General features: G+C 35.6%; 1 protein-coding gene across 2 annotated transcripts in view; it reads right to left on the bottom strand.

Moving 5' to 3' along the window:
* CERKL (ceramide kinase like) overlaps positions 1-25,356 on the bottom strand; it is a 55,432-nt gene that overhangs the window by 13,976 nt on the left and 16,100 nt on the right. For both annotated transcript variants that reach the window (XM_057411704.1, XM_057411705.1), the window contains 3 exons: positions 16,473-16,715; positions 8,461-8,592; positions 2,674-2,737 (listed from right to left, as the gene is read on the bottom strand). In XM_057411704.1, coding sequence (XP_057267687.1) covers positions 2,674-2,737; positions 8,461-8,592; positions 16,473-16,715 — 439 coding nt within the window. The remainder of the gene's footprint in view (positions 1-2,673; positions 2,738-8,460; positions 8,593-16,472; positions 16,716-25,356) is intronic.

Raw genomic sequence — 25,356 nt, 5'->3', positions numbered from 1 at the left:
TGGCACTTAAGATATATTTTTTTAATGTCTGTATGAATTCAGTTCTGAAACTATGTTTGGAGCACATTTTCTTGAAGCTCACAGTCATCTCCTGTCTTTTGTCTCATTTTTGTTTATATTGGTTTACTCCTAGGCTTAAAAGTTACCTTCCACAGTAGCAAAACCAGTTAATCTTTGTAGTCTGATACACTAGACACCTGGAAGGACTCAGGCGGATTGTCTGCTTGCTATTGAAACTTTTGAAAATATAATATATTATCTTCTGGTTTGGGGAGGCTGTGTTTGTTGTTACTGAAAATAGATGAAGAGTTTAAGGAATAGAATAAAATTGCTGGTAACTTGAATTTTTATTAATTTGGCATTAATCAAGAGTTGCCTTTTTGACTGAAAATAGAGATACTGTCAGGGACTAGGGATTCAAAAGCTAATCAGTGAGAACCTGCTATGGATAAGGAATAGAAAGTCTGAGCAGATAGACTGACTAAGACCTTGGAGAAGGCTCTTTAGAGGAAGGAACATCTGTCTACCTGTCAGTCTACCATTACACACAAGTTTTCAAATCAACTATTTACATGGCCTTCAGTCTTCACCTACCTTGCTTGAGTTGCTTCTAAGCTTGGCCAAGGCAGATCAGTTCTATGTTAACTCTGCCATATAAAAATAGCACAAAAACTACCTTACCTCTTGCCACCACATACAATGCCTTCCACGTCTAAAAAGGTTGAGAAGTGCTATTCTATTTTCTAAACAGGGAACTAAGTGACTGGCACAGTATTCAACTTGAACGAACCCGTACAGGAAGCCGGGGCAAAACAGGAAAGAATTGAAGTCTGCCAAGTCACAAGCAACACTTCTCCAAGAACAAAAATTTCTCAAGACTTAATGGAAATTGTGAAAAGATGCCAGGTGGTTGTTAGACATTTTTTTGTTGCCTGATTTATTTTCATCAGTAGGAAAATTTCACTGTTGTGGAGTTCATTTTCAATTCAAACCAGATCCCATGAATTTTCATGTTTAATTTTCGATAAATCAAAATTGACATTAAAATTTAATTTGGGAAACACTGAGGGAGTTTGGGGGGCCTATAAGATATTAATATCTATGGCAAAAATTCTTAGGCTAGACAGCAATGGGGAAGTCACAAAGGACTTCACAGGTACATAATCAAAAGTACACCATAAGCCTTTAAGCAATTTGAAAAAGAAAATCCCGATTTCAAATAGTTTCTCCTCCTGTTCTTAAGAATTAGAATTATTCTCAAGATAATGAAGAAGAGAGAGACTAGAGACGTTTCGCAGCTTTCTTTTTCAAAGTAGCAGTTCTTTGCATAATACAAACGCTGACTTCATCCTATTGCCCTCTGTAGATTTTACTTGAAAATAAAAATTAAGATATCGCTTGGTACATCAGTGTAAAGAGTTACCCTTGCAAGTCATCTTCACTATGATCTCAAATCAAAAAGCATCCCAAGTTAGCTATTTAATAGGTGTATATTTAATGCTGTATTGTGTTCATTGAATGAGCACATAGATGAAGGCCAAGCTATTTGAGGAGTCATAAAACTCCTTTTTCAAACACTTCAGAAATTTCATTTTTGTTTGTAACCTCCAATAATAAAAGCTACTTAATTTCCACATGACAAATAAAAAAGAGGAAGGAAAACAAGCAAACACGTATTCAGCTAACTTAGAAAGGACAGGGATCTTTTCACCTCAGAAATCCTAGCAGCACATTGACTTAAACATTATTCTTCCAGCTTCTTCCATTCCTATTTGCCCAAAGTTCTGACTACTGGAGAGAAGTCTTACAGGGGAAGTACTTCAGTGACTCTACCCAATGATCAAAGATGAAATAACTTAAATAAGACTCAGAGTGGAAGGGGTTTGTGCAAGAAGAAAGATTTTTCTTCTCTTTCTTCATATCTGCTTCCCAGCATTAACTGGTTCCCGAGCTAGCACCTCAAAACACACATCTTAATTGGAAAGAAATTATCCTTGGAATCTGGAATATATCTATATATATACATTTTTAGATATATTTTCTCACCTAAATCCATGAGTTTCTAGAACTAATACCAGTTGATTAGACTATAAAACACTATTGAAGCCTTCTTGTATGACTCACTGCATATTCCAATAAAAATTGTAAGAATGCTGTCAGACTTCCACAGTATGCCAGACTATTCCTCCACATTAGTGAATTTCATCATTAAATGATTAATGTAAAAATACTAAGATTGCAGGATTAATCCTCATAGCAAGGTCTTTAAAAACAACTGAACAAGAATTTTCACTGAACTTGAAGGAAGTTTGAATTATTTTTTTAATTGAAAAAACGTTCAAGTTACTTTCAGATAAAATGTTCTCCTTTGGAACCATTTGAATAGAGAGAGTGAAACAGAGTGCCATTCTTGCAGATACAGACTGACACTTTCATGAAGCACATTTACAAAAGCTTTATGTATATTTAGCAATACTTACAAATCTAAAACATATACCTATTGTCAGTAAGCTATAAAAACCCAAAGCATCTAATAAGAACCGATTTTTCTCAGGCTTAATGTATAAGTGAAACAGCATAACTCATCAAATACTTACTAGCACAGTTTTGGAATACAAATAAAAACTTAACATGATAAGGTTTACTAACATTCATTGTCACTGAAAAACTTACCCATCAAATGCTTGGAGTTCACATTCTTTAAGTACCAAGAGAGCATGTCCTTCATATTCAGTTACTACAGAAAATGACAGTATTTAATTATTAGAAGATTCAATAAATTTAGGGTATTCTTTAAATTTTTACACAAGGAACATACAGTAGTTCAAATCAGATTAGTTTTTAAATCATGAACCACATTATAAGCATGACAAGGTACGTTTTACAGTTATGGTAGCAAAAAGGAAAGCCACATTAAAACTCAGCCGCTATCAGACACATGGCTATTTAATGCATTTAAATTCAGAGAATCAGAGAAAACGTTTGTTGCATCAAAATGCAAGTTTCAGCACTTGACACAGTTGCTAAACTTCAGGAAAATGTAAGCATATCCTCAGTTAAGACTGAATTATTTCAGTATCAATCAAATTTAATTGCCTTTGTGTTAGGATATGCAAATTGCTAAATCAAAAATATGAGGAGTTAAACACGGAAGTATGAAATCAAGCCAAATACCAGTGACAACAGAAAATAACACACAGAGGAAGGTGGCACAAGTATACACCAGAGTTCATAGCCTCTGGAGGAAATGAATCTGTCACTCTACATTGATGTCTCTGTGTTTGCTGATACCCTATATAGTACTGTAAATGCCAGCGAAGACAGGATAAACTGGCATACTGCAGATGGCACAGAGCATCATAACTACATTTAGCATTTTCTAGGCCAGCTTTGCCAGAAGAGACAACCCAGCTGCAGCCACCCATCAAAGATTTTTGCTGACTGACATGACACTTGCAGATGGATTTTTTGTGTAAGAATGTGCATCATTATATGCAAAATTACATTAATCTTTCATGCTTGCTTGTCCCTGGTGCTAGCATAGTTCAAGGCTTAGCTCCAGTGTTTCTAAACACTGTTAAAATTATTAGTCTTGGTGTCTAAAACAATCATTCCGTATCTGTACCTATCATAATAGAATTTCTACAGACTAGACGCTGCTTACAAGAACTGAAAACCTCTTTCTTTCCCTATGTAGACAAGCAGAGAGAAATCCATATAGATAGTGAGCGTATATATAACTTTCTTACAAAAAAGAAAATAAAATTAAAAGTGATAAAATTCTTGCACTTCACACTAAACCATCATATATCAACATAAAACTTCAAAATCTCCCAGCCACAGCCTCGTGTTTTGGAAATTCTTAATTGAAACCTAGAATTATTTTGATTATATCACCGGCAGAGAATGATCATTTTGCTACCAAAATACCTATCACTAGAATAGCTTTCAGGAATTATTTCCAGAATTTCCTTGCCTGCAGGACCTCTTCTGGAAGATCGAAGTGCAATATTTCGGCTATTACACTCAGTTTTGGCTTTTACCGATGGGAACTATCCTTTTATCATTATCTGTAAATTGTGAGAAAAACCTGACCAATAAAACCATAAAGGTTCAATTTTTTTTACCACTGCTTAAAGGTGAAAGAAACTTCCCATGAAAACCTACAGTTATTTAACAGGCAACATGCCTTCTTAAATGAGTATGATGACTTTTAGGAAGTTATGAGTACACTCTAATTAAAATGGTACAGCAAATAAGATTTCATTTCGTAAAAGAAAACATGTCTAGTGGTTTCCTAACGTAATGCACGCGAGTTACGTTTACTAATACAAAATTGATTCACTCAAAGAACAAGGACATGAAAATAAAGAGGACTTGTCTACAGAGAAAACAATAAAAGCAGATGACCAGATTGATGGCAACTCCATCCTCTTTGCATCTAACAGCTTAAGTTTGGAAATTATATAGGACTACTGCAAGGCTTAACAGTAGATAATTCCAAGAAAACTAACATTTGATAAGAGAATGAGGTACACAGCATCTATTTTCAAATATTGTGACAAAGAGGTAATGAAAAGCTTCCTGAGAACATACAGAAAATTGATCAACTAGGAAAAAACATAAAGCTAAAATATCTAACACAAGCATAAAAAGACCATGCATAAAAAGTTTCCTGCAGGCTAGGCAACCTTCAGAGGGACACAAAAGTAATTCTGATATCTGGAAATAAGCTCGATGTTTGAACATGTGGTCCTGTTCCAGTTCAAGGGAAGAAGGGTTAAAAAAAAAGAGCACACCAAAAAAACCACAAGACAACAAACCAAAAAAACCCACACAATGAATTTTGATAAGAGGAAGAAAGGCCTTTTTTTAACCATTTCAGAAGGATTCAGATGACGTATTGACAAAAGCGTTATCAGAAAAATATTATTTGATGCTTTTTTCAACTATTTCTAACACAACTAAATTATTTTTTTCTCCATTTTCAAGGACATTTTGTTCCCAACTTGTAAATTCCAGTATGTGTTAAGTTTCAAATAATAGCATTCTGAAAAAAGGGCACTGACAGCATACTTCATTTGAACACACATACTCCAAAACATCATTAACACCTTATCTCCCATACCCAACAACAAACTAAGGGTTCAGCCCCTACCGAAAGAAAAAGCAACATAGAATTAGTTCAACACTTCAAAATGTAGAACACTTCTACGTGACATGTATAAATACTGGCACTCATGTCACAGACTAATGTCAATAGGATTAAAACCGCTAATGATAAGAGCAGATTAACTGGTGCTGACACTGGATAAAAAAAAATATATTAAAGTTACTTACTGTATAGTAAGTTTAAACGAATTTTATTTGGCCAATTCTTAATCACTCTTTTCGTTTGGGATTCTGCCCTAAAAAATGGGGGTATGGGGAAGACTGGTTTTGCCTCAAGATCCAGCTTGTAGCTGTGCATAAACAGAAAACTCAAAATTACGAAGAGAAGTGAGACAAGCTAGCACCCTGTTGCAATTACCTTTACTTATTTTTATTATGTGTAAGATTTCGCAAGGTACCTACATATTTTTAAAACATATAAAACAAATTATCAGTATTTGCCAGCACTTGTAGGTACAGCAACTGTGGAGCAAGCCTTTGTTGAACTGGATTTTTAGAAGGGTCACTGTTCTTGTCCTAACAGCCATATCCCAGCTGCAGCACTCAAGATGATGAACACTTAAAAGATTGCATAAAGACCAGATTTTAAGTACTGCTTAGCCTTAACTACAGTTAAAGTACTGATTTAGTTTAAATTCGCCAACTCCCTCTAACTGCACTGAACACTTAAAGAGATTTGTTTATTCCATATAACAAAAATAACCCTAAAAAACAACAACCACAACCCACTCTAAGAACTTTGGTTAATTTTATTGATGTTAACATCTCTCTAGTGTAAAAGTAAATTTTTTGGGGAAAAAAAACACAAAAAAAAAAACCCAAACAACAAAAAACCCAGCAACAACAAAAACCCCACCAAATTCAAACATATTTGGATAAAAGAAATGCTATTTCAGAACTCACTCATTTACATACATGCCTTTTCACTGCTGTATATCTGCAAGTACGAGAGACCACCTCCACTCCAAAGTTCTAAATTAAAGTTTATTCCAACAGAAGTTACAATGAAGAATAAGATCAGGCAACCTTGATCTTATAAGAAGCAAGGGCCAGCTATGAAAACACAGGATTGGATGAGAAGACCTCTGTCTTCAAGCATTCCACTGTCAAAGTTTATTGGTTTGGGTTTTTTTTTTAGTAACCTGCAAGTCTTTTATATGAGGTGGAAGCCACTTCAGATGTTCAAATTTGCTTTAAGATTTTTTTGCACAATGAAATTTAAGCTTTACATATATGTATGTGAGAAGATGTATGTTTTATTAGAAGATGATACCAGTGGACAGGACTTTCACTCAGCACCCACCACCACCACATCCCCTTTTCTTTTTGCAATGCATAGTTCTTAATTATTTAGTTCTCTCCTACCATTTAAAGCTGTAGTTTTCGCATTTTGCCTGTAGGAGGAGTGCTAGGCAGCTAATAAGCACAATAGTATCTGGACATTGCTAAAGTAACCTTTTTTTAAGGGTAAGCCATTAAACAGTTATCTGGCTGAAACCTGAAGTTGCTTATCAAAATTTAAAAGAAAAATTCTAGAAAAAAAAAAGTTTTAAACTGTTTGCATTCAATTATGAAATTGTTTTTAAAATGGCTACAAATTACGTTCATAGCTCATATTAAATTCTATTAATCAGTTTAAAAGACTACTGATACAGATCTGGTTTAAGACGCCAGGTGACATTACATAGCTAAAAATGTAATCATAGACAGGTTAATGATAATGCTGCCTTTAACAGAGTCTAACAAACAAGCTTCTGTTCACAGTAAAGATAAAAGAAACACTAACCAGTAGTAAGGAATAAAATTTTTAACAGGTAGTTTTGTTTAAATAATTGTTTAAAATAAAGTCATAATTAATTTAACAATATGACAGGCAGTCATCTCTACCTAAGGTCTGCTAAGTTTAATTTCTAAGAAGACAGTTTATTATTAATCTATTTACACTATCATCTATGCCCTGCAGGTGAAAAATACATCTGTGAGCATCAAAACTTATACAAAGCTGCTGGCATTCCCTTATCAATTAAGGAAGTTAAGGAATTCTAACACAGAATATTTTTCACACTTATGTGTCTTTAATCTTCAACTGATTTTACTTTAAACTGTCGGCTAAGTAATTAAAAAATGCATAGGTACAGAAAATAAAATTAGCAAGATAAATCTCATATACAAACACTTCTTGCATTATTGTATCCTCATGCCTAAATCAGATTTGCTTAGAATGATTTTTGGCCTGCAACCTGACCTAGTCATGATGTCACAAGACATTCAAGGCACAACTGAGGATGAACCCTCTGTCTTATAATTTGTTTAAGCTGGAACTGATTATTCTGCCAGCCAATTACAACAGAAATAGGGAAAAGATTTTTTGGTGTTAAAATGTCTTGCACCCAAGTTTATACTTCACATGGATATGAAATGCATTATCAAAGATTAGCAGTGTACTAAAGGGAATTATAATACTACGGATTAAAAAAAAAAAAATTTGGAATACGAAATATTAATATAGTTTCTCTGTAAACCTGGGCGGTTTTGGGGACCAAAGTTGGTGCAGCGTAAGTTTCGGTCTCTTCACAGAAGGAGGCAGAAGTAATAATCAGATCATTAATATTTTACTGCTTTAAGAAAATCAAATGAAAAAGCAAAATGGCAAATTCAGGACATAAAGTAGAACTCTGCCAGAAGTTGGGGCCTTAAATTTAAACCTGCTACAGGGAACCCACTTTTGAGCAGAAGGTAGCATCACAACAACGTTAAAGTTGTACCTTCGCATTCTCCTGACACCAAGTCATGCCCATATGCCTCATGAGAATTGCTCTTGTCAGCACAGAACTTAATCACTTAGGCTTCCAGGTCATCCCTGAAACTGAATCAGAATCCAGAAATAATGTGCCCTATGGATAAGATCCTCTTATGATGTCAGGCCAATAGATGCTCTCAGAAAAGAAGTAGTATCTAAGGACACGTGTTTTCAGAACGCAGGAACAGCTCAACAAGCATATAAAAGACTGTCAGACATTACACGATAATATCTTTATATAGATTGAATGCTTTAAAAAAAAACAAAACACAGAAAATATATTACTAGTATTGATAACTATAGGGGAAAACTATTCAATAACAGATTTAACAATACATTTTTTTACCAAATAAAAATATGCTATATTACAGTTCCAAACGCAGTACTTGCAGGCAAAGCCAAGAAGGATTAGCAGTAAATTCAAATTGTCTTGCATACTTAAGTACTAGTTTCACAAGAGATTAGACGATGCCTTTGAAGCAACTTACCTGTGACATCGGTTTTGATGTCAGCAAGCCTAAAAAGAGGTGCAACTTGTTCATAATAAACATGAGTGGCTTCTCTTCTGTGGCTGCTTGGATTAACGAATACTTTTAAGGATTTTGGTCTATTCTGAAAGCCTAAAAAGAAAACACAAAACATTTAAGATTGCACACAGCCCAGTTATTTTTACAGCATAAATAAATATTTAATATTAGAACCACTGCAGTACTTTAACAGAATAAATAAATTATAATCTAAGAAAGGTCTCAATTACTTCTTGGCTGTGCACTATTTACCTTAAAATTACAGTACTGATTACTTTCGTGTGTACAGCGCCTGGACACAATCCTGTGTAACCTTATCTAGGTGTTCCTGCTCCGGCAGGGGGATTGGACGAGATGATCTTTCGAGGTCCCTTCCAATCTCTAGCATACTGTGGTACTGTGTGTGTGATACAGCGAATAAAGAGTAGAAATGAATCACAAACTAACCAAAACATTGTAGAATCCAGAAATAAAGGCGTATGTCATAACCGAGTTAAAACCTTGACCCAGAATCAGAGTGAACGTGGAGAAGTTGTAAGATTGGGCAACAAAAGCCCCAAGTATTAAAATATATCTTTGTTGGAATTTAACCTGAAACACTCCCAGCAGGCATACGACAGTAACACCCACAAGACTGGCGCCACCATCTAATGCTTTTGTTTTCTGAGACTACAAACCAAACAGAGCAAGGGAAATACCCTTGAAAGAGGTCCAAAGAAATATAAAAGAATAAGAAATTATGTAATATAATTCAGAAATCTGATAATTATTGTTCATTTTAGTTTTTAAAAAGTTACATTTAGGTCTTCGAAGTCATAGACTCTGAGCAAACAACACTGAGAAATACTGCTATGCAAACAGTACCTAGTCTTGCACATTGATCCCATGAAGTAACTTTATTATTTGGAATATGGCATTTTGTTGAATAGTAAATAATTCCTACTAAAATAGTAACACTACCTTCAAGTTCTCTTTCCTAGAATTCCTACAACGGCCACAATTCAGTTAATGTTGGTCTGCTACGAGAAGCAAGTGGTGGCTTGCAATACTGCTGCTTCTTTGGGAGTTATTTAATGATTTAATATGATTTGAACTATTCTAAATTTTCCTTCAGTATCAGGTTAGAATATTGCTTTCTTAGCCTGATGAATGCTGGAATATCTGACAAGACTACTGCTTTCAACATTCAAGAACAAAATTAGCAGTAGGCCACAACTCCAGAAGGAACCAAGAGTTTAAGCACATTTTCCTGCCCCTTGCAGGGCATTACTTCAACTTTTACATCCACATGTAGTTTCAGAGTGTCAGCTGGGACTTCCTGAAGCTCTTCACACTTACTCTACCTCAACAACTGAGCAGGAACAATTCCTCAGAGAAATTAAGCTAAATACTATTTCAGCATCAAAGGGGAAAGTATTCCTTCAGATCAAAACATAACAATTATAGAGGTCCATAGATCATTTTTTTTCACTTATTTCAACACATCAAAGAATCTGGAAGTGAAAACTAGCACTTTATCCAGTTTGTAAATCTTAGAAGATTTCTTAAAGATATTGAAGAAAATTACTGGACCGGTTTGCTGCTATAACCTGAAAGCATACATAAAGAACAAGATTTCTAATTATATTTATGGCAAAATGCTACACACAGTGCTAGGTCATTGCATGGCAAATTAATTCTGATGAATCCTCAAGGTCTCATGAATCCTGAATGTCTTCAGGAATAAGCCTTAGTACCTATATTTAAAAGTACCTTATTTAAAAGGTAATAGAAAATAGAGAACTTGGTGAGGACAGTGGATGTGCTGGAGGGCAGGTCTGCTGTTCACAAGGACCTTAATTAGCTACAAGAAAGGTTTGACAAAAGCCTCAAAATATTCAATAAAGGCAAACACAAAGTCCAGCATCTGGCCCAGCAAAACCCTAACACTGCAGGCTGGGGATCAACTGATTACACAGCACCTCTTTAGACAGCATCTGAAGTTTCTGATGGACAAGGAGTTGAACGTGAGTAGGCAGTGTGCCACTGACGCCATGAAGAACAAGCACTTACTGGGTTGTGGTAACAAGAGGAAAACCAGCAGCTCAAAGGACATCTCTATATCCTTGTATTCAACATCTCTGGAACCTGAATCTCAAAAACTGCATCCACCTTTAGTCCTCCCAGCACTAGACTGATGAAGTGGGGTGAGTCCAGTGGAGAACTGTAACTAAAGAGAGGTAGCTGGCTTTGTGTAGCCTTGAGAAGCTATTTAGGTGCCATCCTTAAGTACCTATTATGGGAGCAATGGAGACCACCAACTCACACTCTTTACAGGTTTAAGGACAAAAAGGCAAGGGACATAAGTTGCAACAAGGAATACTCCTATCTGAAATAAATAAAACCACTCTCCACAATCAGGGCAGTTAAGCCATGGATCACACTGCCCAGAGTCTTTAGAATGCCCATGCTTAGAGATTTTCAAAACTTATCTGGATCTGGCTCTCAGCAATGTGATCTTATTTAGAAGCTCACTTGCTCTGAGCAGGAAGCTGGAACAGAGACTCTCCAGAGGTCTCCTCCAACCTAGATTATTCTGGATTCTCTGGAAATGGAAACAAGCACTGCAGGTACGTACACTAGGTAATTTCTAATCATAGGAATTACAACACAAATAAACAAGATTACACAAAACTTCCCAAAGACTATTAAAACACACAAATCAAAGATATCATATTAATTGTTACTCAAAACACTTAATGGAAATCTGCTATCTGGTATTGTTCCAGTCTTTTAGAAGTCATAAAAATAGTAAGACTGAAAATGTAATTTCTGTGATGTGATAACCTTACCTAAAGTTTCAATAGAAATGAAATTGAAATCTGCAAGAATAAGCACTCCTCATTTAAAAGAGAAAATATTTAAACGTTCTGTCATGTGCATGTCACTGATCAGCTAGCCCTAAATGAATCTCAACCCACGCCAACACCCAGATATACAACTGTAAAAACTGACTACAGTCATTGATTTGTAAGTAAAGTATACCTTTCAATGTAAATATATATATACATATACACACACAGACTTCTAACATACAAAGCAGAGGGAAAGAATAGGAAAGTATAGAGTGTACAGTCTGTACAAGTGGGGAAGGGTGATGAAGTGTCAAATTTTGTTATCCAGACAGTGTGAGTTACAATACTGCTAAACAACAATTAGGAGAAAACTGAAGGGGGGAAAAAGCAAACATTATCTCTCTTAACTGGTTTTGAGGTTTAGGTGTAAAAATTTAAGCACCAGGTGGCAATATAAAGTTTTAAATTAAAGCAAAAGTAGGAGAAAGAACACAGGGCTTTCAGCTGGTGGGGGAAAAAAAAAAAAAATCCGAGATTTTTAAGGAAAAATTTGACTTCTTTTTCCTTTTTCTTTTTTTTTTTTTTTTGGGGGGGGGGGGGGGGAGAGGGTTTGCTTTTTTGTTTTTAATCAAAAATTCATTTATTAAATTATTTTAAACCAGGAACTGTATTTATGATTCCTGAAAAGTAGATCAGTGTTAGTATATAAATCCTTGTGAGATTTTCAAGAATCAAATGAATTCACGGGATAAAAGTGCTAGAATATTCTCTTTATGACTATTTGAACATCAATTCACTTTTTTAGAGAGGTAAACTATCTACAGAAATATGTCTCACGGACAAGGCATTTGAGCAGAGATACGGTATGCTACTGTACTGATGTGGTTTTGTGACTGCCAACTGGCATGAAAGGATGATCACAACAAAAATTATCCCTTTTCATTCCCAGCATGCTCTGGAAACACCAAATAACTGCTTTTAATGAAAGAATAGCCAATAACAGTCAAAAGTTAAACTTTCACACAATTATATAGTGAAACTCCTTTAAAAGTATTTTTAAATAATAATATTTTAATTTCTTTTTAACAACACTTATATGAATGAATCAATGTCATTTACTACAGCCTGCAACTGATTTCAGTCTGTCAGCCTTTTGGTGTTCTCTCTAACTGGTATTCCGTTATTGTTTTCTGTAGCTGCTCCATTTGAAATGAACCACCAGCCTAAAGCAGGAAGGCCAACTGTTCCTCTAGTACTAACAAATGTGCTAATATGCACTAGTTTAAACTTGATCTATCAAGTGAATCAGTGAACCATGAAGGGTGGTGGGTCAATCAGGGTGCTCTGAAAACAAAGGCTCATAGGGCAGCAGAGACGCTATGCACAGACATACATCTGTGCTGCTTTCAGGTCTTAGCGTTATGAAATGGGTTTATGTTACAGAAGTTAAGAGCCTGGAATCATGTCATTACTGAATACGTTTATAAATGCTTCATATGACACTAGGAATATTATACATGAGGAAAACTAACATTATGAGAGAGATTTGATAATGTAACTATGGAGACACCACTGTTAATATTAACTAACCAAAGTTAATGTTTAACATTAATGGTTTAATTAAAACTTCATGCATGAAGTTTCAGACTTTCATATCAAATCCCATTATAAAAGATGCTACAGAAGAGTAGATAAAAATAAAATGCACTTCATGCATTTTTTACTACTTTATCATTTATTCTCAACCATATTTACTGTCTTCTGTTAGTTTACAGAGGATTTTCTGTAAAACTTTTTCAAATCAACTGTTAATAAAAATAAATCTTATCATGCTAAAAAAAAAAAGAAAAAAGGAAGGAAAGATTTTATAATTAAGCATTTTATCTCACTTCTGCACCCATCTTAACACTTTAAGAAACACTGGGTATTTGCATGCACAGAGAATTTTAAACAAAACAGTGAATTCCACTTACACACTATGTCATAACTGTACATGCCCATAAGTCCAGTACAAAAAGATATGACGTATAAATGGAAATCGCTTAGAGTCAGTAGTACAACAGTTCCGATGTGAGATCAGCAGCATACTAGAAGCTGTCTAAACTGCAACTTCGTGCTTTTCAGGAGCCAGTCCAGAGCCACAGCTCCATAGGTGCATGCCTTAAAGTGGCAGTGGTTGCTCTGTGTCAGTTTAACAAAAATGTGATATACAGAAGGTCAGTTTTTCTGAACACCATATCTTTGAGCAAGCTCTTTATATCCAACTGGCAGGCACCTGAACAGCAACATCATCACGTGGAAAATAAGAACTTTTTTAAAAGTGGGAAGATGGTAGCACATGCTTTTTGTAACTGTCACACACACACACAACCATAATACCATCCACTATAATTCAACTCTAAATAGCTGTATTGTACTTGTGTGCTTACTTACATGATGATAGGAATCATGAAAAGTTATAACCTAGTTAAACTTTCAATTGAAGTACACTGAACACATCCAAAGTAACAGAGGATACTCACTATGAAAACACTAAGAATGAACATGAAAAATGCAAGAAACATCCATGTCAGACACAAAACAGTGAAAGAGAAACCATGTACATGGTGTTTCAGAAAAATCTTGAAATCTTCATTAGAACAAATCTCCAGATAAAACTCTGTCAGTGATGATATGAGCTAAACTTGCTATTAGTGTTCCTTAACGTATATGCACAAAAATCCAAAAACCTGACAAAGAGTAATGCAAACAAATAGAAATTGCATTTATTTCCAGAGGAAACACACCTGTTAGCAATATTTAGCCATCCTGACAAATGAAAGCACATGTTTACTGACAGCCATACCCAAGCATATATAAACTCTTTGATAAATCACTTGCTTTTCATTAGGTCCAGCCTAGAAGCAATAAAAAAACTGCTTCAAGTAAATAATGCAGAAGTTGATGAAAATTTGTGACCAGAGAGAATAGAAAAAAACCCCAAACATGTACACTTAAATTTTGACTATTTTAGAGGGACAAAATTTCAGCTTTCTCCTGCAGTTCATAAGGAAACCAAAAAGGAGCCAATTTGACTTCATTAACAAACACACCATCATCACTATCATGAAAACAAGCTGCAGCAAAAACTATGGAAATTCATCACTGTTTCAAGCAGAGATATATCAATGTGCCTTTTGAGATTTCAGTTACTGGGGAATCAACAGAACTTATCTGCATTTTATACTTGTAGTCCAGACTTGAAGCCCACTGGGAACTTCTAACCAATGTTTGGTACATTTTGAATCAAAGGACTTTTTCTCTCAATTATACTATTACTAAACCAGCCCTGAGTTACTGATAATGCCTCTCTGCCACACTGAATGTAGAAATACTGCTGCTTTTCCGGTGATTTTCTGTATAGAAAGGCAGTTTGAGTATCTACCCAGAATGCTCTTTTTCAGGTTCAGGTGGCTTCCAATTACAAAGCTATAAAACAGAAACTGCACCTTGAAGTCAAGGCAACCTGAGCAAGAGATACTGCTGCTTTTTTTCTGTGAACATATGGTACCACTGCTCCTGATAGATGGAGGATAATCTAGGAACAAAACAGACATTTGCTCCTTATGCAAATGTCCTTGCCTTTATGGGTAGCTGGAGATCTGCAGGAATCTTGGCACTTCTGCAGATTTAGCTATTTTGTGATAAACTCTTTCAAGAAAGGGCAAGGGAAGGCACTTCTTAATGCACATTTTTATTTGGAAAATCCAAACTATATTGTAAGCAAACAATGTAAGAATGTGCTGTTAATAACTCATGTCATTTTACTTTCCTTAATATCTGCTTTTGACAAAGTTACTTTAGTAAAAGTATACTATAAATTGCTATTGAAACTGTTGTTTCTAACAGTACAGGAGTAAAAGATTTGAATTCTGCAATCTGGCTCAGTATTAACAATCCAGCTGGAGTTTTAATAGTTTGTTACAAGATGGATTGGGTTTCTTCTGTAACAAGCTCATTTGGTATAATCTGTAAACAGACACACATTCTGGAGCTAAATCAGAGAGTTTGTTTTGTGAAGGCATTTTTTGTTGGTTTGTTTTTTTCAGATCACAAGTGTACTATATTGTGTGTCTTTCCAACACTGATGGTATTAAATTACAGAGAAAAGCTTTGATTTGTTGGGGGGGGAGGGAGACCCTAAAGAGTGAATGTTTTTTCCTTAGATTTGACACAGCTTCCGTGAAAAAAAATGCAATTGTCATGTGTTAAACAAAGCATCCTGGCACTGGCATTAGCAAAGGCAAACACAGAAAGGTACTTCTGAAATAAAGAATTGCCTCTCATTGCCAGCTAGTGTCAATACATCTTGTATCAGCTTATACAGTGCGAGTCCTACAGGACCTTAAGAGCACTTCCACCTGTGAATTTATGAAGAAAAGGAAAGCCTTTCCCATTAGTCTCTTAAAGAACCTGCAGGTCTCGACCGGGAGCTCATAAACAGTCACAGGGAAGTCTGAAGAGTTCCCAGACTGCAACAAATATAGTACCATCATATGTGCTGCAATTCCAACTGAAACATCAGCAAAATATTTTTTCTTGATGAAACAGATTTCCCTGACAACGCTTCAGTCAGAACATAGCAAGATCCTTATGTTTTGTCTAATTAAAAACCCAAATGAAACATATAGAATATAGGCACATAAATCATCTACTTTCCCCTTCTTTGAGTATTGTATTTCTGAACTTGTTTTGGGCTTTGAGGGTTAATGCTGTAGTACTTAACAGTGACAGGCCTTTGGTTAAACATGTCTCAGAGAGAAGATATGGAAATATCCAGCTAGTGTCAGCAAGTGTAGCGTGAACCCAGAGAGTGATTGGACCTGCCATTTGTGCAGTTTCTGTTGCTAGATCCTTATTTTCAGTAACTTCCAAAACACCTCCAGAAAATATCACCAATTTGTTTAATTTTACAGATGTATTAGTCACTTTCCTAAATTTTACTCTTCAACACATGAAACTTCAGTAGTAAACATTTTCCAGCATTTTCATATTTGTCTTTTCCATAGGCAAAATACTGTTCTAAGCTTCACTCAACCTTAGGCATCACCAACAGAAACAAGCCTGAAATAATGACACCAACCCCAACGCAAGGCTTACCATTCAGAATTTCCTTTAGATGTCTAAACCATGAATGACAATGATCTTCACTTAAGTTATTTAAATGGATAGCACAGTCTGTTAGTTTATTCTCTTCTTTATTCAAGCATTTAAAAACTGTGATACCCAACAAAGTGCCACCTTTTTTCTGCCCTGCAAAACGACGACGTTTCAGTTTCACTGAAAATACATCTTTCATTTCAATAATCTCCTCCTGAGCCTGCACGTTAATGCTGGAATCACCTGTAGGGAGAAAGAAGAACAAAAAAATTGTTATCAATATGATTAGGTGTAATATCTATAAGGAAATATTGTTATGGCTTCATTTCCAGCTTCACTTGTTGCATCTGCTTATGCCTATATTTAAATTTATTGCCTATCATTTTGCCTCAATCACTGGCCTTGTATTTTACCAATACAATTCTGTTATTTAGGGTAGGTGTCCAGATATACAAATAACATGACTTTAAACAGACTATTTAGTCCCTTTTCTGATAATCATAAAAATAAATGAACAGAACTGCAGAATCTAAGAACAGTGAACCAGTTGGGGTTTTGTGCATTTGCATTCAAAAAGCAAATTCTTAATTCTATTCTCCTAAGTCATAGCAGTTGTATTCTCCTAAATCATAGACTAGAAAGTCTCCTACGACCCAAGCTAACTATATTCTCCATATTTTTTCATTTGATACAACTGCTGCCTTTTGGGTTTAGACTAGAGGCGTATCAAATATAGTTAAGCAAAAAAAAAGAAAAAATAAACCAAAAGCATGTCATCCATCTTATCCTTCCTTTTCAAGTCATGAATTTATTTTAGAAGACAATAAAAACAGTTTTGAAAGTTCTTGTGACAGTTCAAGACCCTCACCTGGGGGAAGATTCATGGTGGTTTTCTTACGTCAGGACTGTTATACACACGGACCCTGTGGCTGCAGACACTATCACTTCATTGACACTAGCTCCAGCTACTTTTTAGAGACATATAAAGTGAACAAGCGTGGTACAGGTTTCTCCTTTTTCTGCTCTCTTGAGCTGTAAAACACCTGATTCCTCAAAACCAAGGTTGAACAGACAGACTGAAGAAAAAATGTTACCATTCCTGTAGGTGTCAGATACTCTGGACACAAAAAGAAGTTTCCCCTTCTTTGCAATTACAGCACGTCTGATACACTAGATTGATAAAAGTCCCTTTGCAGCCCAAAGCAAGAAAAGGTAACCAGAAACCTTTTGCAAACTGCAACAGCTCAGTCAAGTGGTTTCTCAATAGCAAAAGCCGTAACAGATTCTGTTTGATGAATAGTTGCTGCACACTGAAATGCCAGAGAGAAGCTGCAGAAGTCCATTTTAACTGCCTTCCTGGAAAAGATGGACAGCACTGCAGGTGAGACTGGAAAATCAAGTATTGCCTACTTCATTACACCACTTGAAGCTAAGGGCTTCAGGAAGTCATACTTCTTCCGAGCAGGCAAAAGAAGCCTGTGTCAATTCTTGTAATGCTGACATTTCTCAACATTATTTCTTGAACCAGACTATGCAGTGATCATCTTTCCATATAAAAATATTGGAGGCTTGTCCCTCAGCAATGCTAATAGAGCTAAAGCTCAGGTCAGTACTACCTCTCTTGATAGTTCTCAACCAACCTGTTTTCTACTGTTCCATACCAAATAACCTACTGCTGATAGAAACATGAATTTATTATACTTCACCCATATTTTTCCAACTTGTTACATTTTACCATCTTACTCTCTCCATATTTCAGCTACTAAGGTGTAAAACTAGACTAAAATCATTCAATTTTTAACAGGAATGCTGTGACAAGTAAATGTGTACTCTGAGAGAGTACACAGGGAATTGTGTCTAGTGCAGACTTTCAAAACTACACAGCAAATAAACAGTAGGAAACTCAAGCAGTAAACGAAACAAAGCTCAAAGTTCTGTAATGACTGCTATAAAAGTATCCTCTATAAAATGGACTGAATGCAAGCAGAGGACTGAGGAACAAACAAATGTGTATGATTCCATTTGAACTATGATTTTGCATAGGCTCAGAGGGTGAGTGGACATTGTACAAGCAACTCTAATACCAGCATTACAAAATCAGAGACCTGGATTTTTTTTTCACACTTTGTATTGCTCTTCTAAAACACCTGAGGGCAAAAAGTCTTTGTAGGCCTTAAATGAAACATTGTGATACCCTGAATCGCTTACCTAGAACTACATACTTTAATATCTTTATTTAAGACTTGTTTCAATATTTAAAACAGCATTTGAGGGGGTCTGCTTTTCTTTCCCCAGCAAGTCTCACTGTCAGACATACACTCAAACTCAGTGCTTTAGGAAAACGGGTAAACATAAAGACACGTGAAATACAACTGCTCTGTGGCAACAACCAAGCTGCAGCACTTAATGCCCCGCACCAATACAAATACGATAAATGGGTTTGCTTTTTAAATATTTTTAAGCAGATAACATTTTGGATTGAACTATTAGTTTTCCTGAGGATATCACAAAATCTGTTATGCATACGCATCACAAATAAATTACAAACAGCAGCTTATTTGCCCTGCACAAATCAAGTAAAATGAAGGCCTGTTAAAATACTTTTTATTCCCCCACTAGCTTTCATAGAATGACATTTCGTCATAAGCCAGGTAAGGCTCGTCTTGTCTCTTTCATTTTATGCTACTATTTCAGCCAGATTTTTGTTTGCTTTTACATCTTCCTCTTACTCTGTATTTATCAAATTCTTGTGCTGCTCAGAATCACACCAAAACATGTGAAAATTAAAATAATATATTCTTACTAGGTAGCACTTCCAAGCGTAATATTTGACTAATTGCTCTACTGGAATACATTTCCAAATGCAATCTGGAGAAGCATATAAAGTGTTGAAATATTGAATCATACAACAGCATCATTGTCAAGTTTTAAATTGTAAAGGAAATACTGAACTAGGTAGTGGGATTAGGACAACCAACTTTTACTAAAGTTGAAAAGAAATCTGCGTAAAAGTCCCTGTACATATTTTATAATTTCCATCTTCTTTTTTTACTGAAAACAAGATCATTGCAAATGCAGTAAATTTGTATAAAACAAATGAGATAAAGAAAACTGAAGTAATGAACTACATTTACAAAGTATTTCTAGTATGTTGTAACCACCAAGTTTAAATATAAAGTATATACTGAATTAGATACCTTTTTAAACTTCAAAAGACCTAGTGGTTCGTTAGTATCACATTGGTTATTGTTAGCTGTTTCAGAACATTAACTGTCCTCTCACATTACTTAGAAAGATATTGGCTACCATCTGTTCTTGCAAGAGATTTAAGTATACGTCTATTAGATATCATGCTATTTATTTAATTCAGTACCCACTTCCCATTGTTGTATCTTTGGAAAAAAGTCAATTTAATTACAAGGCATAAAGATAATCTCTCCTACCAGGCTGCCCTGTCATCATGACAGCAGAGAGGTAACCTGTATTAAGTAGGTTACAGGCGTTAGGGAAGAGTAAAACTAACAGCACTTAACATTTAGCAAAGATCTAACAAAACCAGAATATGTGGCACTTAAAAAAAAATACTATAAGCCAAGGGCTTGTCTAAATCAATCTCAGCACATCTGTCTGATGTAGAGTGTAAACAGGATTAGAGGTGGATTTATCTGCTTGACGCTAATTGTACTCACAGTTTCTGCACATGTCCACTCTTTTTTTTTTTTTTCCAAATATATAATGAAAAAAGCCTGCCTGGATATACAAATTTCTAGGAAGTTTTTATACCCCTATTTCTGCTCTCACTGATTTCAAGCAATGAGACTACCCTACATTTTTCCTATTTATGGCAGTCTAATCTCCTATTTAATCAAAAACCATGTCTAAATATACCACACTAAGCTAAATCAAAGGGTGAGGGACCAGTACACTCAAATACAGTTTAACTGTAAATAGCAAATCAAATTTTAATTAGTTAAGAGTGTTAAGGTAGTCTTTAAACAAACAGATTCTCATGTTTACAGCAAAACTGATGAAAACATACACACCAGAAAAAGCAGACCTACTGAAAAAACAGAACAGTTTGTAAAGGGAGGTGTGCTATTTAAATATAAACACCAACACTTTAAAAACAAAGCGCATTGTAACAAACAAAAATAAAAATCAAAGAAAATACTGTGATCAACAGTTATTATTGAACTGATTACAAATCATCCTACACTGTACGAACACTATTTGCAAAATCCTATTTTCAATATACTACAAAATATAACTGTATTGATATAAAACAGGAGAGGAAATAAATAAAACCAAGAAACTAAATTAGTTTTGACAATAAGCATAAAAATTGAGGTTTAGGAATATCTACAATTCATATGACAATGCCTAATTCATATAAACTAGTAACTATTAATTCATTAAGACAATTTTCCCTTACTGTAGTTGACAAAGCACAATAAGTAGAATGCAACTGATTCATAAAACCTCTGCAGTTTTTAACTACAACTTTGAATAAGAAGGTCTGGCAATGAGAAATATATAAAGGAGCTAGCATGATCGTTCTTTCCAGAAGAGCCAAGAATCACTGTATAGCTCACTGGGCTATTTAACATTAATTGAAAGACTCTAAACATGAGACAGAAAAGCTATTTTCAGAACATCTGAATTTTCAAGGGTTTTTTTATTTCAAAAAAACAGGTCATGCAACACCTTTAGCAAGATTTGAAGCTATGCCTCTTAGTCTCTCCTGCAAGCACAGAAACCCAAATTGCACTTTCTGCTTGTGAAGGGTATCAAACAGGAAGATGAGAAGAAGGTACAGCAAGGGCCAGGAAGGGGAGGGGCTGTTTTTTCTTTGAATATTACCTTTATGCTACTCTAGTCCTTTTAAATGGTGTAAGAGAAGCATAACACAACCAAGGTCCTAGTCTAGAAAAACGTTCCTCAGACTGTGTTTAACAGCTTCCTTGGGGAACAGAAGATGTTTAGAAAGTACTACCAAAGTCCTGAATAGATGCATCCAGTTCCTCCAAAGCTGGAGAGTAAAAGCAGAGCGAAACTACTAACTTCATCTTTTAATGGCAGCTATTCACTTGCAGCAACAGCTGTATTCCTTCAGGGCAGAAAATTGAGCTTAAAAACATCTGACAGGAATACAACCAATTTTCATTCTCCTTCTCTAGAGAATCTGAGAGTGATGTATTTTGCCAAGCCAATGCAATAACTCATTGTTAATCCTCTTTCCAATACAGACACCTACCCTCATTCACCTGCCACAACTGTGTAGTCCAGCCCTTCTCCTTATGTTTGGCACTTAACAAAACTATGCTGAGTTAATTCAAATCCCTAAAGTAACACAGATTGTCTACTTTATGTATTTTATGTTATTTTGCTAGCTTAGTCTCCTGACAAGTTGTACAAAACAATCAGTTCAATCCAAGTCCTACAAAACTAGAGATGCTGCAAAGCGGTAAGAAAATACACAGCAGGAAAGAACAAGGACTGGGACCATCTCTTTCTCCATCAGCAGGAAGTCAACACAGTTTGAGCCAATCTGCTGTGCATTTTCACTTGCAATTGCTCACTCCCCTAAGATCACACAAACACCCATCAACAAGAGCCAGCAAGAATTGGTAAAGATGCACAATGGTGTCTCTTAATTTATAGAGCTCTATTTACATCTTGTCAATTAAAAGAAGAAAAGTCTCAAACTCCACTTTACAAACTTATAATGGCACATTTAGATTTACTGGCTAGGAACTACACACTATTTTCAAAACAGCAGTAAAAGGCAGTATTCACTGTTCCAGCTTAAATAAGTCATCTGATTTTAAACTACTGTCATAGATAACTATGTCTAAAAATAAGATTAGTGTGAAGAATAACTGATATAGTAAAAAATATGCTTGAAAAAAAATCTGTAGATCAGGCCCCAGGATTTCAACTCAACTTCCCCCCAGAAAATCTAAGATCATGGGATGAAGGTTTATATTAGATAATCCTATTTTTTAATTTCTGTTTAATAACTCTTACAAATAATTTTTAAAAGACAAAATGTGATAAATACAACATAAAATTGGTTTTAGCAGTGCTGAGCAATATTCAATACACTACAAAAAGTAGAATGTATTGAAAAAGTAGCAGCTGCTTCTCTCCATGTTTCAAATGCCTCTTTCCCCCAAGAACCCTTAAACAGCTGGTTCCAATCCCTGTTCACCGTAACTTTTAAAACTAAATCTTATTCTTCTAAACATCCTCATCAAACTGAGAGGGCTGTTGCAGATACATGCCCCTGTGCTCAGCATCATATCATCACAGCAACTGCAGGAAGAGCAGCTTTAGGGGACATTTGGCAATAGTTCTTGGAGTCCTGAGTTGGACTATACTCACAAACTTAAAATCTGTTTGATTTTCAATGCACCTTTAAAGGATGGCAATAAGTAAATTTCTGCCAGAAAAAAAAAGCACCCAAAACTAAACCAAAACCCAAAACACTGCCAAGTTGCCTAGCTCTGGCTGAGCCAAAATGAGAAATGATGCTGGCAATTCACAGAGCAAACATAGGAACAGTTCAATTAATCACATACTATAACAGCAGAGCTGAGTACAGTTCAGAGGTCGCCCTTGCTGGAGCCAGCTACCCCTGGAGAGGGGCCAGACTGGGGACTTCCCCTCTGAGCATGACCACATCTCAGGAGTGACTCTTGCACCCAGCATCCTGCGTCTCCATGATGCCCAGCAGGCCACGGACAGGGCCCTTCTTCTTGTAATGGGGCTCATGAGACATCTAGCCTCATGCTTTCATTAGTGTCTTGTTCCATCTCTAGTTAACAGCAGTGGAGTACCATGCTTATTAATTTTAGCTTAGTCGCAGAACTTCATCAGGAAAAACATACCAAAACTGATAATCTTTAAAGAAACCAAATAGCTTCTTGAATAAATACCTCCATGAGAAAGTGTGATTAAGTTATGACTGGTGCTCCAGATAAGAAGCTTCAGTTTAAGGAGGAGTCTCTCCTTCATTCTCCAGCAAAGAAATTGAGGGAGATGATAAAATGAAAAATAACCCCCCCAACAATATGATTTTCTGGGACTAATGCCGTACAGAACAGCATTGTACAACAATGCTAGCTGGAAGAAAGTAAGGCAGACAGCAGCAAATTCTGAACCTGAAGAATTTGAGAGGATACAGCAGACTTTGCTTTTGAATAGTTACATTTTCTCATCCCACCAAGAAAGAGGTCACTGAAAATAGATTTACTATAGAAAGCTCTACATTTTATGTTAAGAGTATGGCCCACATACTTCCTAATTTCATAGTATGATTCGAAAAGTAGCAGCAAACCTTTTAAGTGCCTGAGACTTTGGGGTTTTTCATGTGATAAGTAAAAGCCATTATGTAACAAACTTCAGAGTGACAACAGGGTAACAAACATCAACGATTTCCATCATTTTGTAACACCTCTGCAGATTAAAAGACTGGTCTTACACAGACCAACAAAACCACCATCATATAATGGAATTCATTTAAAAAGAGAGATTTATGAAATAAAACAGAAGAATGGGATCTAGTGGCTTACATGATTTAATACAACGGGCTAGCAGAGCTAAAAGAGACTAAAGAATCCCCAAATAGGAAACATGATCTTAATTTTACATTCCTTTAAAAAAAAATCCCGCACTGGTTTGTACCTAATAGTTTATGTCATAATCATGGCAATTACCTCTGTCATTTCAGAAAGTAAGGAGGGAAGAGGTGAATTAAATAATCTCTTATGGCCACATGATATCATTGAGTTTGATTAACTACAAGTTAATAATTAGTCCTACTTGGACTCTTACTGGCATGACATTTGCTTCAGCCACAAATACAGATTTACAAGATATCCATACTGCTAAATATCAGTGTCTCATTTTCAGGGAACTCAACATACCTCAAATACCTGAATTTCGGTCTTTATGGGAAAAGATTTTCAAGAAACCATTTCTTCAGGAAAAACCAGACACATCCCATTCTAAGCAGAGGACAATTTCCTTTTGCAGCTATTGGCAATTCACATATATTACCAATTCATGCTTTTAGGTATTGAAGCATAGCTATCAGCTGAGATAAGCTCATCCATGAACTTATTATTAACAGCTACATGTTTTGCTTTATCCTCATTGATCTTTGCTCATAAACTTTCTTCATAAACTTAGCCATACTTTCTATCATTCTGGCTGCACCTTCTACACCAGCCCAAGGATAAGAGATGGCAACAGCACCACCAGAATCCTCTGACAAGCATAAAACTATTCCCTCACCCCAACCCTCTTCAGCTCGGTTGCCACAATAGCAAGAATGTAAGCTACACCACTTTGCCTGCAGGGATGAATGAATCCTATTTTGTTCATGCACACCACGCTTGTAACAGATTTAAAAGAAAAGCAACAAAAAACCCCACAGAATTTGTTAGGTGATCTTTATAACATACATGGGGTTTTCGCCCTTCCTCTTAGAGGAACTGCTTGTATATCTCTAATTGTGTAAAATATTTTGGCATACTTAAAATACATTTTGTTCTACACGATATATGTATGGTACCAAAATTAGTTAGAACACAATGCAATTTAAGGGATAATTAGCCAGTTGTGCAGTATACAAATTAGCCCTTCATATAAAGACAAAGCTTACAAACCGTAATACTCCAGAATCTTTTTGGTATTACAGTTATTATTATATGGAATTGACTACATTTGCAGTGATGCATAATCCTGTGACTGAGGAAATTACATTCTCAGACTTTCTTCAATTTTAGTTTGTAGCTTAACACTATGACAAAGCTCTCACAAAAGATTTGATATCAATATGATGTGACACAACTGAACCAAACCTTAATTTCACTCACAG

The sequence above is a fragment of the Pezoporus wallicus genome, unplaced genomic scaffold (assembly GCF_028554395.1).
Source record: "Pezoporus wallicus isolate ANWC-B61680 ecotype Strahan unplaced genomic scaffold, APGP_CSIRO_Pwel_v1 contig_6732, whole genome shotgun sequence".
NCBI classification, from domain to species: Eukaryota; Metazoa; Chordata; class Aves; order Psittaciformes; family Psittacidae; genus Pezoporus; species Pezoporus wallicus.
Note: the sequence above shows the minus strand (reverse complement) of the source record. Positions and strands in the feature narration are given on the sequence as shown.